This window comes from Pristis pectinata, chromosome 14 (genome assembly GCF_009764475.1).
Source record: "Pristis pectinata isolate sPriPec2 chromosome 14, sPriPec2.1.pri, whole genome shotgun sequence".
NCBI classification, from domain to species: Eukaryota; Metazoa; Chordata; class Chondrichthyes; order Rhinopristiformes; family Pristidae; genus Pristis; species Pristis pectinata.
This window is the reverse complement of record NC_067418.1, coordinates 27,294,288-27,312,224: the sequence shown is the minus strand read 5'-3', so window position 1 is coordinate 27,312,224 and position 17,937 is coordinate 27,294,288. Positions and strand designations below refer to the sequence as shown.

Genomic DNA, 17,937 nt, shown 5'->3' with positions numbered 1-17,937 from the left:
CCTTGGAACTTGGAAGCTCTCAGCCTTCTCAATCTCAGCACCATTGATATAGACAGAAGCATGTGCACTGCCCCCTTCCTGAAGTCAATGACCAGCTCTTTTGCCAACATTAAGGGAAAGGTTGTTATCATGACACCATGTTACTAAGCTCTCTCTCTCCTTCCTGTACTCCTTCCTGTATTCCCCACTTGCTTGGATGAGTGCAGGTCCTACAACTCACAAGAAACTTGACAGCACTCAGGACAACACAGCCCGTTTGCCTGGCAGCTGGTCAAACAACCTATGCATTTCATTGCCTCTACCATCAGTGCCTAATGGCCACGTGGTGTATCTTTTTAAAATGCACTGCAGTTATTCACCCCAGTTATTCCAACAGCAACTTCAAAACCCCCATCACTTTACCACCAAGGACAAGGGCAGCAGATGCAGGTTCCTTCCAAGTTGCACACTATCCTGATTTGCAAATATCTCTCTTATCGCTCTGACGCTTCCCCCACCCCAAATCCCACTCCTTCTCTGCAACTTAAAACTAACTTAGTTTTGTCCCTTTCACAATTCTCATGAAGTCTTCAACCCAAACTGTTAACTCCGTTTCTCTTTCTACAAATACAGCTTGACATACTTAGTGTTTCCAGCATTTTTTGATTTTGTTCCTGATTTGCAAAATCTGCAGGGTTTTATTTTTAAATACAAACTTTCTTTCTGATCCTTCATTATTGGGTCCAAATTCTGGAACTGCAGTTATTCGAGGCACCGACTCACCAGCACCTTCTCAAGGGTGGTTTGGGATGGTCAATAAATGCTGGCCTTGCCAGGAGATATCCAGATCCTAAAGAACGAATTTAAAAACAAATTTTAAAAAAATCCAAAACCCACCAAATTAAGGGACAGTGGAGCAGAAACAAATTTACAAATTGAAGAATGCTTTAAGTGTCGTAACCCACAAGGCCAGACACTAAGAACTAAAAAAAGTGGCTAAGTAACACTCTAAATTGGTAGTAACAGCTTATAAGGGCAAATACGATATTGAGTTTTGCTCAGGTTAGAAGTTTCAGTTTCCGAAGATTAATAGCTCACATCCCAAAGAGTAAATGAATAGCAAACTGCAGAGAGATAAAATCCTGAAGAACACCTCAATTTTGTTTTGCCAATCCTAGCTGTACATTAAATAAAAAACAAACTCAGAAACACTGCCAGTTTTGAGAATAGAGTCCAAAGTCACCTTTTCCTTCAGAGTATGCTACACTTACCATGCCATTTCTGAAATTACTAATTTCCGTCTTATGTATCCCAAGATGTTATTGGTTCAAAATAAATCTAAATTTGCAATCATATTAATCAATACCAAGTTCTTCCACTATTTCTCTTTCCAAATGTTTATTTTTGGTTCTATTCAACACACTGTGAAAGAGCTTGCCTCTTTCAAGTTCCATTACAATCCTAAAAACAGAAAAAAAACACTTCATTCTTCATTTTGACACTGAAAAACTGCCCAATTTACTTAGTCAAATCCTTCCACCATCTCAATTCATTCTAACTGCTTTATTTTGCATCCTTTCTATAACACCAATGTCCTCTTCTACTGTGTAGATCAGATTTTACACTGTACAGTCACAGCAACTAAGTGGAAGACTATCCCCCCATTTCAGCTCCTTTTAATACACCCCAACATCAACATGAAACATCAGCATTTTTTTCGGCACAGGCACTGAATGTTTGACATCATTTCCTGTTTTTATATCTGATTCTGTTTACACAATGCCACTGGAGGTAGCTTCAAACTATTGTCATTATTTCTTGCCATTTAAAAATGTTTACAGAAGTTCAACATTTAATTATTACTGAATGGAATTTAGATGGAAAAATGCAAGTGAAAATAGAAAATTTTCCAAACAGACCATGTTTCATTAAATAGGAGTTCAATTCGATAGAAGTTAGCAATCAATAATAAATATTAAACACTTAAAAAGACCTTCTCATCCAACAGACATTTAAAAAAAAACAAAAAAAACTACACTGGCTGCACTACAGTGCAAATAAGGACAAAAACTAAACTCTTGGCAAGGGCTGAATTCAAGATGTGCAACCACATCCAGTTTTGGTCACCAAAGACACAAGGAAAATATTCAGCGACAAAGCAGTTTTGAAAGATCTCAAAACTATTGAGGAGGAACCAATTAAAGCATGGTAAAACTGAAGTCCTCAAAAAGGAAAAAGGAAACGGGAAAAGAGGCAACATTTTCTCCACAAGTTCCAAGAACACTACAAGCTAATGCTGCAATAGGTTGACTGGCCTTAGCGTGGTGAGCAAGGTAGAGCTACATAATGTACATATTCCCTTGATTAAACCTCATGCCTTACCTTTATACATACTCGTGGATCTCCAAAATCTGTGACCTTTGTGCATCCATGTGCACTTAAAGGAAACAAAAGCTGCAAATGCCTTGTTGGAAATTAATGAACTTTAATTAACAGATATGATAATGGGTACCACTGAATTTAATACACACCCCTAAATGTACTTGAGAAGATGGTTACCCTTTAATGTGGTCCTTAAGGTGAAGCTCCTTCCAGTGCTATTACATCAACATTTCCAGAACTTTGACCCAGTCACGATGACAGAACAATATATATCCAAATAAAAGGTTGATTTGGCAATTTGGAAAAGGAATGTGAAGCCTCATGGTGATTCTACCGTCTACTAGATGGTTGAGGTGGTAGGTTGGGAGAAATTGTCACCAGTTGTCTTGGTGATTTGCTGCAGTGCATTTTGTAAATCGGTACACAATGCATCCATTATGCATGGATGATGGAGGAAGTGAATGGTCAGTGAATCCAGCTGCTGTTTCTCTTGGGTGATAAGCCAAGCCACAGTCATCCAGGCAAATAAAGATGATTTCATCATACTCTTGACTCGTGCCTTGTAGAAGGTGGAAAGGCTTTGGGGAGTTAGGAAAAAGTCAATTGATACAGAATACACAGCCTCTGACCTGTTGACCTCTTCTTGCTAGAACACGTGTGAGGCTAGTACAGCTTCCGATAAATGGCGATCCCCAGGAGCTGATGAAAGTGGATTTGACAACATAAGTACCATTGTATTTCACAAGGAGGTGGTGAGACATAGGACTATCACACATGGGTCATTGCTAGCCACTTAGCTGGCACAATTTTACTCAACTGAACATTGGCACAAATTGCTCGTGTCAAAAAGGAAATGCAAATGCAGTTGAGCATTGTGCAATGATGAACACCTCCACTTCTGTTCTCATGAAGGTGGTCACAAATGAAGCAGTCGAGAATGGCTAACGCGAGGAGGCAGGCATGGTAGTGTAGCGGTTAGCATAACGCTTTACAGCGCCAGCGACCCAGGTTCAATTCCCGCCGCTGTCTGTAAGGAGTTTGTATGTTCTCCCCGTGTCTGCATGGGTTTCCTGCGGGTGCTCCGGTTTCCTCCCACATTCCAAAGACGTACAGGTTAGGAAGTTGTGGGCATGCTATGTTGGCGCCGGAAGCGTGGCGACACTTGTAGGCTGCCCCCCAGAACACTACGCAAAAAATGCATTTCACTGTGTGCTTCGATGTACATGTGACTAATAAAGATCTTATCTTATCTAACAATATCCTGGAACTGACTGGTCTCGTCTCCAACATTAACAATCTTCCTCTGTGTGAGGTATGATTCTGGTTGGTAAATAACTTAGTCTCGAATTCACAAGGCTTTCAGTTTTATCAGGTCTCCTTGATATCACACATGCATAAATATTACCTTCTCTCAACTCTAATTCAGCTCTTTATTCATGTTTTTATTCAAAATCTATACCGCAGTCTAGAATCCCGTGATCCTAGTGGAACCCAAATTGAACAGATCAGTTTAGTGGTGGAAAAATGGAACACAATTGCTTGTTACTTCAGCTGTTAGAATGCATGCAGCCTTTTGTTAAAGCTTCAACAGGTTGACAACTCCTTTTAAGTACATCTGGTACAGCGACATTCAATTTTAAACCAGTCTTGGCCCATCTTGACAGTAATAGTAGAGACATGTAAATTCGTTTGGTCACAGATTGTGATGAAATGCAATATTGCTGCTGAAGGCTCAGAGTATCTCTTTGATTTGCTAGATCTTTTCTTCAGATGGCAGGTAAAAAGGTAGCCTCAATGAAAACACTGGATTTCAACTTCACAAGGACAATGCAAAATTCTTGTTCCTGTCACAAAATGCATCTGAGAGAGGTAAACTGGTGCAAAGTCACATCAAGACTGAAATCCTTGTGAATAAAGGGCAAAGCTCTTCACCACCTTGGGTCAAACACCACACAGAAGTGAGCAACATAGTGGCGCAGCTAATAGAACCACTGCCTTAGAGTGCCAGAGACCTGGGTTTAATCCTGACCCCAGATGCTGTAGGTGTAGAGTTTACATGTTCTCCCTGTGACCAAATGCAGATTGGGGAATTAATTGGAAACTGTAAATTGCCCCTAGTACAGGTCCTCCTCAGGTTACAGCAAGGTTCTGTCCCTGTGAACTCTTCGTAACCCAGACAGTTGGCAAGTCAAAAATGCAGCTGCAAACCAAGTTCCCACATGGTGAAGGATGCCTGCAGCCCCGCAGCAGCCAGCAAATCCATCCCACTTGTCTCCCAAACGCTCGTTTATATGCAAGGGCTGTACACAAGTTGGGAGTTCACAAGCTGGGGAGGATCTGTACATACGAGTGGCAGAATCTGTGAGATTGATGTAGGATTAGTGCAAGTGGGCAGTCGATGGTCAGTGTTGTATCTCTCTATGACTCTAACATCGTTAGTGCTCCCAACCGGCTGGCAGCTTTGATTCTTCAGGATTTGGCCAGTTCATTCAGTGATGATGCTACCTGGCCTTCCTGTGCTGGAAACTACACAAGTATAAAAAGCATACTTGTTGTTCTCAGTATTTATTCCAGGTACTGTTCAACATGGAGGTGTACTATTTTAATCAACTGAAGGATTATAATAGGCTAGTAGCTACAGGAGGTATCATTTGCTCAGGAGTCAATGCTGAAGACTCCCAGGTCACTCTCCCAACTATACATCACTGTACTGTTATCTCTGGTGGGTCCGTTTTGACAGTGGGACAAATGCAGTGCATTTTGTATGTGGTATACACCTACAGCTATGGTGTACCAGGAATGGAAGGAATTAAACATCAGAGAGGTAGATGGCGTCCAAATCAAGCAGACTGCTTTGTCCTGGATGATGTTGAGCCTGTTGAATGATGTTGGAGCTGCACATCTAGACAACTGGAAAGAATTCTATCACACTCCTTACTCTTGTCTTGTAATTGATGAAAAGCAGGGCTTGTTATTTACCTCAAAGATCCAGCTTTGACCTGTTCTTATACCCACAGTTTTGGTCCAGATAAATTTGTAGTCAATACTTTGCTGGTGGGGGCCTCATCATTAGTAACCTCTGAATGTCAAGGACAGGAGGTTAGGCTCTCCCTTGATGGAGTTGGTTATTCCCTGGCACTTGTATGGTTCAAATGTTGATTGCCTTTTATCAGGCCACCTCCTAGCTTCTGACTTGACAGAAGTAAGGTGACAAATGAAGCTGCTGAGTATAGTTGGACCCAAGAAACTCATGCAGCAGTATTCTAAGTCTGAGTTGACTGAATTCTATCAATCACGTCTTACTAACTTGATTGAGTTTTATTTTTGAGTAGGTGACGAAGGTGATTGATGAAGGTTGAGCAGAAGTTGTCGTCTACATGGATATTAGTCAGGCATTCAGCAGGGTCCCTCATGGTCAGCTCATCCAGAAGATTAAAATGTATGGGATCCATGGTGACTTGGCCTTGTTCTATGTTATTTAACTGACAGGTTCAAAATCCCAACTTCCATGTTGGATTTTAACTCGCATCTCCAGATCTTTAGTTCAGCCCTTGTATTGCTCGTTCCTTAATACTTGGTTCCCACACCTTTCTAATTCCATTGACAGAATGCTACCTCTAAATTAAGACTAATGCCTTCAACAAAATATGCAACTTAGAACATAGAACAGTATAGCCCTTTGGCCCATGATGTTGAGCCAAACTAATTAAGCTAATGGGATCTATTCTGGGACCTCTGTGCTTTTCTGATGGATAGATAGATGGATAGATAGATGGATAGATAGATGGATAGATAGATGGAGACTTGGATGAAAACGCAGATGAGTGGGTTTGCTGATGACACAGAGATTGGTGATATTGTGGGTAGTGTAGAAGACACTATAAACTAACTTGTACTCCATTGGTAGTATTTATTAAAATGGCTGGCATGTCAATGTTACAGAAGAGTTGTGCAACTTTACATTTGTTCTCATCACAAAATGTGCCACAGGGCAATTAACATTGCAAATCCGTGCTTGAAACGTGCTTGTAAATAACTGGAACAGCAGGGATAATATCTGAAACCAATTGTCAAAAGTCTTCCCTTGAGACACAATATATTCTGATTACGGAAGTTTAAGACGGCAAAAACAACACTTTGTGCAATTTCGAGCAGAATTTCAAGCATATTATTTATATTCACCATTAATACTATATAATCTAGAACAATTTAATTTGGTACGAATGGTGAATGTAAAATACACATTCAACAGAGGAAAATAAATGTGCTGACGCACATTTTAAAACATTGTACTCAAACCGGTCCAAATCAAGAGCGGCTATATGATTAAAGAAAATATTAATAATCTTTAGCAACTAGTATTCCAGGATATCATGGACAACCGCATTAGCTGTATACCAATGCCTGTGGCAATCATTGGCCCTACAGCTTCCCCAGAGAAACAAGCAGCAGTTGCTGCCTTCCTGTGGAGAGTTTCAGTTACAATGACATCATCCTTTTACAGCCTCGCTTGAGAGGAGCTGATGTGGAAGGACCCCAAGGACAATTTGAACGCAGATGATTCAAGCCCACTCCCGCTACCACTTTCCAAAGGCACTCTCCATTGTTTACAAGATCGTTCAGACCGCACAATATAGCAAGGAAAAGTAAAACCAGCACGCCGATCATCATACAAAATACATAATAGCTCCAGGAACTTTATCATCCCAAAATACCGCACATGACGAACCGTACCACGACTTCGCTAGAATTATAAAATGCACATCTCCAAAACATACCGAATACATAGAAGCATTGCTATAATATATGCACAATGCAAAGACTCTTTCTGATAAAATCAAATAAGTCAGCACTTAACCTTTTAAAAGAACTCAAGAAACATTTTTGCCACAAAACATTATAGTTTATTGAGAAAATAGTATACCTCCACACTGTTTATAAAGTAGTGCCAGAAATTTAAGGAGTGCAGTATTTTCCTTTCGCTCACTGAAGACAAAGTGGTGTAAGAAATCGAGAATTTTGATCCTGGAAGGATTGTGCACCGAAGGTTGGATGGATGTAACTGTACTAGAATTAACGACATCTCTTCAAAATATTTTTTGGTAAAATCTACAAATCAAGAAACGCCGATGTACGATAAATTGGTAAAAATTGACAGGGCATACCACAACATAATTGCAACGATGAATAATAACGGAATCTACTCTACAGCCAAAACATTAATCGTGAATCTAGAGTCTGTGAACCTGCACCTATTTAAGTGCCAAAAAGTAGCATCCCAGGAAGATTAATTTATGTTACCAATAACATGACTTCATTACACCGAGCAAGACTTTGATCAAATCGCTACCATTTACAAAACCAGGTCATATCTTAAAATATTTGTCATCGGAATTCCTGTGGTTCACTTAGAAATGTTGATAACAAATTTAATATAGTCAAAGAGGAAATTGAAAACCACATTAAAAAGTGCTTTTCATATATCTGTATTCTCATATGCAAGCATCAACCTGTAAACTAATACAATTTATAATTATGCTGCCGCGGGTTAATTACACACAGCGCCTTTGTCACGATTTTTCCATAGATATTAGGAATGCAGGCATGAATTATTTGCACCCTTTTAAAAGCACAAATAACAGCACTTCTGTAAAATTGTTATGCAGCAATGAATATTTGCACAAATGGAAGACATAATCACCATTACAGAACTTAAAATACTAAACCGAAAGTGATGCTGCACATTTCAGAATCTGCTATACAATAAAAACTGGACAAAGCAAACTCCATTTCCAGAGCGCGAACTGTCAAAAGACAGCTCTACATCATCACTTCCTGCAAGAGTGAACGACAACAACGTTGGCTTTATCTGGACCGAAAAGACCACCGAATAATTCTTTTTATACTTCTGATCACTCAGATTCCGCAATACTTTGCCAAATTGTTCACGTGCGTGCATTTTTAGTACAATGAGCCGCAGGCTGGGAGGTTTGAAGTTTGCGCTTCCCTCGGCTCCAATCACAGAAGCGACCTGGTTACATTGTGAATAAAAAGAAACGCTCACCCGAGAGCTCGTCCGGCTCCAAGCCGGTCTCTACATCCAGACCAGAGATGACGAAGTAATCTGCAAAGCGGCAGCCGGCGGTGTTGGCAGTCATGGTGCGCACTGAGCAGCGGACGGCAGCCACTGGGCTGGGGCTGGGGGGTCCGGCTTGGAATCCCCGCTGCTGCCCGCGCACACTCCGGCTGTGGCCCCGGCGCGCGCGCGCGCGTTGCTGCTCCTCGGCCCCCGGCGCGCGCTGCTGCTGCCGCTTGGCCCCGGGCGCGCGCTACTGCTGCTCCTCGGGCCCCGGGCGCGCCCTCGACGCTTCCATCACCGCTCGCGCTGCAACGCCTGGCACGGAACTGCGCTGCATGCCGGGCCACAGCGTGCGAGGCAATCGCCCCTTAAAGGGGCAACTGATCCACTCGCCCAGCGTCGAGACCCCGCCTCACACAGGCGGCCAGTGGTGAATGTACTCCCTCTCCTACCCCCTCTCTCGCCTTCAATAGTTATTATTCAACACAGTACTTCTTAGTCTGCAAAATGCAAACTTCAGGTAAAAAAAAGCTAAAGGAAAGTTGGCAAAAGTGAATGTATTCGCCTGCAATCATGACATAATTTCATTGCAGATCAGTGGGGGAAAAAGACTTGAAAAGGAATTTGTGAACGGTACACATCCTCGTTTATTATCGTGCATCTTTGGCTGCGCCCGCTACAGCATTTTTCTTCAGATAACAAAGAATACTTGAATGCCGATTAGTTCTTTTCTCTTGTGTTGAGTATTGAAGCACAACGGCATTAGATAATGTAGTTTTCAGAGTGTAGTGTTGTGCGTTACATATGATGGACCAATCACTGGATCAAAAAAATCAGTAAAAGGACAATGTTCTCAAAGGAAAGAATTGTCTAATTTTTATATTACTGATTTATTGAGATGAATGTACAGGTGAATTTATTTTGACATTGTTAGCCCAGCTACTGCTAATATTTTGAATCAGCCAGCAATATCAAGCAGTTATATCGTGTTTTAAATATAATAAAATGTCCCAGGACATTTAACAGAAACATTATTAAATAAAATTTGACACTGAACCATAAAAGGATATATTAGAACAGACGACAAAGAGCTTGATCAAAGAGATAGTTTTGAAGGATTAAAGAGGTGGAAAGGAAAGGAAATTTGGGGAGAGTTCAGAGTGCAAAGCCTTGGCATCCAAAGGCACAGCTGGCAATTCTGCAGCAATTAAAACTGAGGATGCTCAAGAGGCCAGAATTAGATGAGCATAAGTATCTCGAAGGGTTCTAAGGCAGGTGTACAATACAGAGAGAGCGTGGAACAGGTCAAAGGGGACTTGAAAATCATAATCAAAACTTTAAAATCATATGGTTGCTTATTCAGTGTTGTGGTAATGATAATGGCAGCATTTGACTGAGTGTGGCATCAAACAGCCTGAGGAAAACTGAAGTCAAAGGGCATTAAGGGGAGCCTTTCCCATGGTTGGAATCATACTTTGCACAAAAAAAATGGCTGTGGCTGTTGGAAGTTAATCATTCAAGTCTGATGATATCACTGCAAGAGTTCTTTAGGGCAGGGTTCTGAGTCCAACCGCCTTCATCAATGAGTCTTTCTTTCATCACAAGGTCAGAAGTGGGATGTTCACTGATGATTGCACAATGTTCAATTCCACTTGCATCTCCTCAGAAAATGAAGCTATCTATGCCTGAATGCTGCAAAGATGAAGAACATTAAAGCACAGGCTGATAGGTGGTAAGTAAAATATGGCAGGTACTAGAAATTTAAAATAAAAAGCATAAACTTGCAGTATGTCAGGAAACATGTTTGGAGAGAAAGAATTAACATTCCAGGTTAAAGACTTTTCATCTAAAGTTTCTGATGATAGGTCTCGACCTGAAATGTTACCCCGTTTCTCTCACTCCACAGATGCTGATTGAGTATTTCTAGAATTTTCTGGTTTATGGAAGCAGGAAAGTGTGATCCCACCCAGTCACACAACAATAGAGAATCTTTGGAGGAGGATGCAACAATTTGGCAGATAAAATAAATACATGTAAATTCAATTTTACACCAGAGAAAGTTAGTAGGAGTAATGCATCTGTAATCACATAGAAATTATTATGTAGTAATAGATTATTTGGTCTAATTAGACCATGCTACCATTTACTTTCCATACAAACAAATTATTCACTCTCAAATGTCCTACTTGTTCTTGTATCACCCCCTCTTTCACCTATCTGGTCTATCTAATCTTCAATGTTGGCATAATTTCTGCCTCAGCCATTAATTCTGCAAGTGAATTTCACAGCTTCAAAATGCTGTAAAGGAGTAAATTCTGCCCTCTGTTCCAAATCTCTTATGTTTAATCATACATCCATGGACTCTCATTCTTGACCTCCCAGCTGCTGGATTCTATCATCAGCAGACTAGAGAATGGATGTCAAATTATCTCTGGCCTGTTCTGCTCAAATCATTTATCACTGACCAGCCAGTAATATTAATCACTTTGAGCTTTCAAAATATAATTAATGTAAAACTTCTATACCGAATCAAATTTAGCAACTTTATCTGAAAATACAGAGTGTGTTAATTTATTAGTTTTTCATTATAAAGTCCTCAGACTTTCATATCCTTCCACCTTTCAACCATTTCAGTGAGGCACTCATTGCTAAATCAGACAATGTTTGTCCACCCAAAAATCTTATTTTGTCCCCTGTTCTATTTGTAAAGGTATAAAGGTAACTAACATGTTATTGGAATTCTGAAATAAAATATGTTACTTAACTTCTGTGTAGATCTGTTTTTTTTCTGTTTTCAATTCTGTTTCTACATCTGTATTCTGCTTTGGAGTTGCTTGTTTAATCAGTAAAGACTGATCTTTCAGGGAAATGTCACATTAAAAAATTATGTGTGGAAGATAGTGACTGAATAAACAAAGGTCTAACATTCATTATATCCTCAATTCTCTGGTTTCTCCTACTGTGGCCCTATCACTAAAAATATAAAACAAGACTAAGCTATATTTTCTATTTAATAAATTATTCTGATTGATAGGTGAGAGCTATTAAACGTGAGGAATGGAAGAATTGACCTTTGGTGATGAACCACAATTAGTATTTTATCAATTTGTATTACATCACAACAGATGAATTTCTCTCATTTGAATGTTATCAGCAAGTAGAAAAGCAAAGCAGTAGATTTTTTTAAAAATAATACTTATATTTATATATAACTTCACTATTGTTGTCACATTCTTGTACTACACACACATAAAATTGCCATCTTGGAATGAAGTGATTATGTTATAATGTGAGTGTTCTTCTGCACATGCAATGTCTCAGAAAAATCATTGAGGCAGATGACCCATCAATTTACTCTTTTTATTGGTCAGATCAGTAGGATTAGGTCTTTGCTCTTCTTCAAAGAGTATCATTGGATATTTAACACCACCTATTTTAAGGCAGCATTCAATGTTTCTGGACTCAATGTGACACTTCCTAAGTATGGCAGTGAAGTGTGAACTTAAACTATGCAATCAAATTTTGTAGTGAATGACGACATTCTAAGTTCTGACATAAAGTATATGTGGGTCATCAGCTGAACTAAATAAACACATGCTTGAAATATTTATTCAAAAGATTAGTCCATTGGGCAGTCAAATTTGTGCTGTTTGCATGTTTTCACTGACAGAGTCCTTGAGTCCATATTTTGGATTTATTTTCAAAAGAACATTAGAATCGTCCAGTGACTTTATTTTTTGTCTCTTCAATGATAGCCAAACATTGAACCAATGGTAAATGACCTCTAACCACTCTACTAATTTGGTCTTGGAAAAGTTTGCTTCTGTTCCAACTTCTTTAACTTGTCATCAAACAGTTGATGACTTTCATGTCACCTTTCCAAAAAATCTGTCAGAACGAGTATAAAACACTGTGGGCTCGAAATTTTCCTGTGACTGTGGTGCAAATTGGATTGTATGAGAGCAGCTACATATTATACATAGTGTATGATACCTATTTCTATTGACTGCAATTACTCAATGTATACAATGGGTAGTCGATCCACTACTATACACATTGTACCATTACTCAAGATTAATTTTTCCTGTGTGGTCCACAAATCTTTGCTTAGCGCAACACATATCAATGCTAAAATTTGCAGCCATATTTTTTTTCTGCATAGTTATTTTTCTTTCGTTTTCAAAGATGTCTAATCTTTCCCAGGGTACAGGCAACAGCTCCTTTGATACCTTCCCAAGTATCATTATTCAAGTTTGAACCTCATCAGGAAGTGCTGGAAAACTATCCTGTCACAGGGAGCAGAAAGTCAAGACTGATCCTGTTGATTTTCCCCCTCCCTAACCTGGATGAAAGATTACTTATAATACCTCTGTCATTGCTTTGGCTGAGAGCAAAAGCCCTATGTCAGCACAGGGACTGATTTAGGGACCTTTCTTCCTGAACTATCAAACATGTTTATTTATGCTATTTCTATTTTTAAATTTTTACTTTTTTAATCTGCTTTACACATTCATTAGCTTTTAGTGCCTTGACTTTGCATACTGGATGATGTTGGCGACCCAGTATTGAGCAGGAGATGAACTTCAGTCATCTGGCCTGCATAGTGTATGGGTGTCCCAGGACCACTTGGTTAACTCTTTTATGTATCTTTTTCTTATCAAGGCAAAAATATACATTCTTCACCTGGACTGAATATTCTGGACACTTCTATAAATGCCAGCATCTGTTTCTGATGACGACTTGAGTATAATGAAATACAATTGAAATAAGAGGTTTGCAATGGTTTTGTGGTAACTTACTTACTTTGACATATAAGGAGGACATCTGACTCATAAGATTAAGACATCTTTATTAGTCACATGTACATCGAAACACACAGTGAAATACATCTTTTTGTGTAGTGTTCTGTGGGCAGCCCGCAAGTGTCGCCACACTTCCGGCGCCAATATAGCATGCCCATGACTTCCTAAACCGTACGTCTTTGGAATGTGGGAGGAAACCGGAGCACCCGCAGGAAACGCATGCAGACACGGGGAGAACGTACAAACTCCTTATAGGCAGTGGCCAGATTTGAACCCGGGTCGCTGGTGCTGTAAAGTGTTAGCTAAACGCTACACTACCGTGCCTGCCATATGTGGGTAATGCTATCCCTCCACAGAGCCATCGCATCAGTCCCATTCCCTTTCGTTTATATTATATTCATTTACTAAGAGATCATTGGATCTACGAATATTTTTATATTTTATTGTTCTTTATGATTATCTATGCCATGATTATTATCCTGATCTCTTTGTATTACATGTATAAACATTGATGCTATATATCAATCTGTATTAATTTGAAAACTAATAAAAAGATTGAAAAAGAAAGAAAGAAAGTCCCATTCCCTTATCCTTATTTCCCTGGACCTTGCAACTTATTGCCTCTCGCACATATACATAACTCCACTTTGATTATTTTTTACCATTAATCTACACTTAGAAATAATTTCCAGTAGCTAACTAATCCAACTAACACACCTTTAAGATGTGGGAAGAAACTGGAGCACCTGGGGGAAGCCTGCAAATATACAAACTCTGCACGGTCAGCACCCAAGGTCAGGACTGAACCCAGGTCCACGGAGCTGTGAAGATGGGACACTAACCACTGCAACACTGTTTGCACTGAACCACAATGGATTTTTCTTTCTTTTTTTTTCTGTTGTTTTTCTTACACACTTTGTAGAAAATGGAGAGTAAATTGGCAGCACTGACAAAGAAGATAATGGAACATCATTGTATAAGAAACATCAAGAGCAGTGTCAATGGAATTTAAGGAGAAAGATTTTTGGGGGTCTGTTTTCACTCTTTCACATTTGGTTTCACGTTTTCACGTTTGTTTGCCAAAATGTTGTCATCAGGTTTTGCAGCAAGCATCACCTGTCAAAAACATTCAAAGAAAGCCATTGTCCTCACTATATGAGTGCTTGCTGACAATGTAAAATCCCTTGTAAACAACACTAGCTGGGTGGAACGGGAGTGGGCTATTTGGCCTGTGCATGGCATGAAAATCTCTGAAAGCCTTCTATAATTGAAGAGAATTGTTCCTCAAAGACATTGGCGGTGAAACCTAATTAAAAGATGAGAAATGGAAAGCTTCCTGAATAAATCTAGAGTTAACCAAGGTTTCCTTCTCTCCTCTATCTTACGTGTGTGTTATATTGAGTCTTTTGCTGAATCCATCAGGAAGAGTTGCAGGCATAAGAGATATGATGATACTAGATACTCAGGTCAATGCATCCTTGTATATGGGTGACATTGCTTGGATCCATTGGAGGTCCACAGATTGATGAGCCTCTGCAACCATTTGGAATTGGCCTTGGGAGTCAAAGTGAATATTCTTGGCAACTGAGCCAACTGACCCTTTATTCCCATCTGAGAATATGTTTCAGTGGAGCTGGGCTTGCACCAAGAACTGGATGGAACATTCCGCGAAGGTGAAGCAGAAACTGGGATTGTGGGAGTGACAGTCCCTCTCAATTATGAGAAAGAACCCCGTTTTCAGGTGTGAATGTTTTCAAGTTTGGCCATAATCTGCTCCTACAGCGAAGCAGTCTCTTGAGGCAGCTTCTATTATAATAGAAGATAAAAAACTGACTGTTTCTTCAAAGACTCAATATATAAATACCCACAAAAATGGAGGAAGACATCCTGAAGGCTATCTTTGTGTGTGGGTGCATCAGGCTGTGTGTAGGTTTTGGTTTTGCAAACACCAATGTCATTACATTCTGAAGTTTTGTCCCTGCAAAGGATGGGTCCGACCACATGGGCCTAGAACATTCCATCACCTTTCCCTTGCAGAAAATCTTGTGCAGAAGAACACCTTTGATCGCAGGTCAATCAGGTATCCTTGATATTCTGTAGGAAAGGGAGATGGTGGATCCTGTTTGATGGCACTCCAAGCAGACTGTCAAAGTCATTTGGCAGAATGCTTCATTACTTTCAAGTGAGCACTGAGACCATGCTAGGCTGGTGGTGAGAAGGGACCATTTCATCAGATCATTTATGCCCAGCTGGAATCTTAACACCATTGCACACTGACCTCAAGGTACCTAAGGTGGGGATAACATCATCATCTATTTTCTTCCGGAATGTGCTTCTGCCAAGAAGACCTAGAAAGAGACTCAGTGGTATTTGTCAATGCCTATCCCACACAGCTGCATTACATGGGAATCGTGCTCGATTGCCAATCCCCAAGAACACACACTGAGACAAACATCAACTGCTTCTGGGAGATTATCAACCCCGTGAAAGATGCATGTTCGACTGCCCAAAGCTTGCCGACATTCCAGTACCAGGAGCTGTCCATGACCGAAAGTCATACACTGGCTACGTGCTGAGGGAGTTATTGAAGCTTGGTGCAGCTGCTGCAACATCTCCATGGAGAAAGGCCACAGTTTAAATCCTCCTGACATTGCACACTATGGGGCAGGAACCCACATAAAAACCCTTCAGGATTGTTGTTCCCATGTGTGTAAAAGGAAAACTGATATCATGCTGATGTAAATCTTGTAAGTGGAATACTATGTCCTATACTGATGATAGTGATTTACAAATGCACTTTATTAAACATTTGGTGAAATGAATTGTGTGTTTTTGGTAATAAAGAAAAATATTCTATTACTCAGTTAGATCATGTACTATCTGCATCATAATTGCATTCACAAATCTCGGTTCAATTTCCCTAAATATTCTTGTCCAACAATGTTCAGCTGCCTAAGTCTCAATGATAATCAGGAGAAGAATATTTTCTGCATCACTTTGATTTCTTGAAGTGATTTAATCTTATTTTCCCATGCTTCAGGTGCTGAGGAATGTGATCTGCTTATGATATGATTCCATAACATTGAAAGAACACAGAAACAACTCAGCAAGTGCAAACTTGCACATAATCAGTTGCTTTTTATGTTGCAGCTTGCTAATATCTTCTCTGGTGGCTGGAGAAGAACCAGTCAACTTAACAAATAAAAAAATTACATTGCTGTTCTCAAAAAGTTATCAACCCTTCTTTGGCAGTGTCTTTTGTTGCTGGGATGCAAAAGGCTCTGCAAGGTAACATGCCTCAATGACTACCGACCAGTGGCTCTGACATCCACCATCATGAAGTGCTTTGAGAGGTTGGTCATGGCACGCATCAACTCTAGCCTACCAGACAACCTGGACCCATTGCAATTCGCCTATCGGCGAAACAGGTTGACAGCGGATGCCATCTCCCTGGCCCTACACTCAGCTCTGGAGCATCTGGACAGTAAAGACACATACGTTAGACTATTGCTTATTGACTACAGCTCTGCCTTCAATACAATAATTCCAAGCAAGCTTGTCACCAAACTCCGAGACCTAGGACTCAACACCTCCCTCTGTAACTGGATCCTTGACTTTCTAACAAACAGACCGCAATCAGTGAAGATAGGCAGCAATTCCTCCGGCACGATTATTCTCAACACTGTGCCCCACAAGGCTGCGTCCTCATCCCTCTACTCCCTATACACTCACGACTGTGTGGCCAGATTCTGCTCTAACTCCATCTACAAGTTTGCAGATGATACCACCATTGTAGGCCGTATCGCAAACAGCTATGAGTCGGAGTACAGGAAGGAGATAGAGAGCTTAGTGGAATGGTGTCATGACAACAACCTTTCCCTCAATGTCAACAAAACTAAGCTGGTCATTGACTTCAGGAAAGGGGGCGGTGTACATGCACCTGTCTACATCAATTGTGCTGAGGTCGAGAGGGTTGACAGCTTCAAGTTCCTGGGAGTGAACATCACCAACAGCCTGTCCTCATCAAATCACATAGATCCCACGGCCAAGAAAGCTCACCAGTGCCTCTACTTCCTCAGGAGGCTAAAGAAATTTGGTTTGTCCCCTTTGACTCTCACCAACTTTTACCGATTCACCATAGAAAGCATCCTATCTGGATGTATCACGGCTTGGTACAGCAACTGCTCTGCCCAAGACCGCAAGAAGCTGCAGGGAGTTGTGGACACAGCCCAGTGCATCACGGACACCAGCCTCCCCTCCTTGGACTCTGTCTTTACCTCTCGTTGTCTTGGTGTAGCAGCCAGCATAATAAAAGACCCCATCCACCTGGGACATTCTCTCTTCTCTCCTCTTCCATCGGGTAGAAGATACAGGAGCCTGAGGGCACATACCACCAGACTTAAGGACAGCTTCTACCCCACTGTGATAAGACTATTGAACGGTACCCTTATACAATGAGATGGACTATGACCTCACGATCTACCTTGTTGTGACCTTGCACCTTATTGCACTGCACTTTCTCTGTAGCTGTGACACTTTACTCTGTACTGTTATTGTTTTTACCTGTACTACATCAATGCACTCTGTACTAACTCAATGTACCTGCACTGTGTAATGAATTGACCTGTATAATCGGTTTGTAAGACAAGCTTTTCACTGTACATCGGTACAAGTGACAATAATAAACCAATACCA

General features: G+C 40.5%; 1 protein-coding gene across 3 annotated transcripts in view; it reads right to left on the bottom strand.

Moving 5' to 3' along the window:
- dennd5a (DENN/MADD domain containing 5A) overlaps positions 1-8,904 on the bottom strand; it is a 124,568-nt gene extending 115,664 nt beyond the window's left edge. For all 3 annotated transcript variants that reach the window (XM_052028918.1, XM_052028916.1, XM_052028917.1), the window contains exon 1: positions 8,426-8,904. Coding sequence is in view for 2 of the 3 variants with exons in the window: in XM_052028916.1 (XP_051884876.1) it covers positions 8,426-8,519 (94 nt within the window). In the remaining variant the exon portion in view is untranslated. The remainder of the gene's footprint in view (positions 1-8,425) is intronic.
- Positions 8,905-17,937: the final 9,033 nt, after the last annotated feature.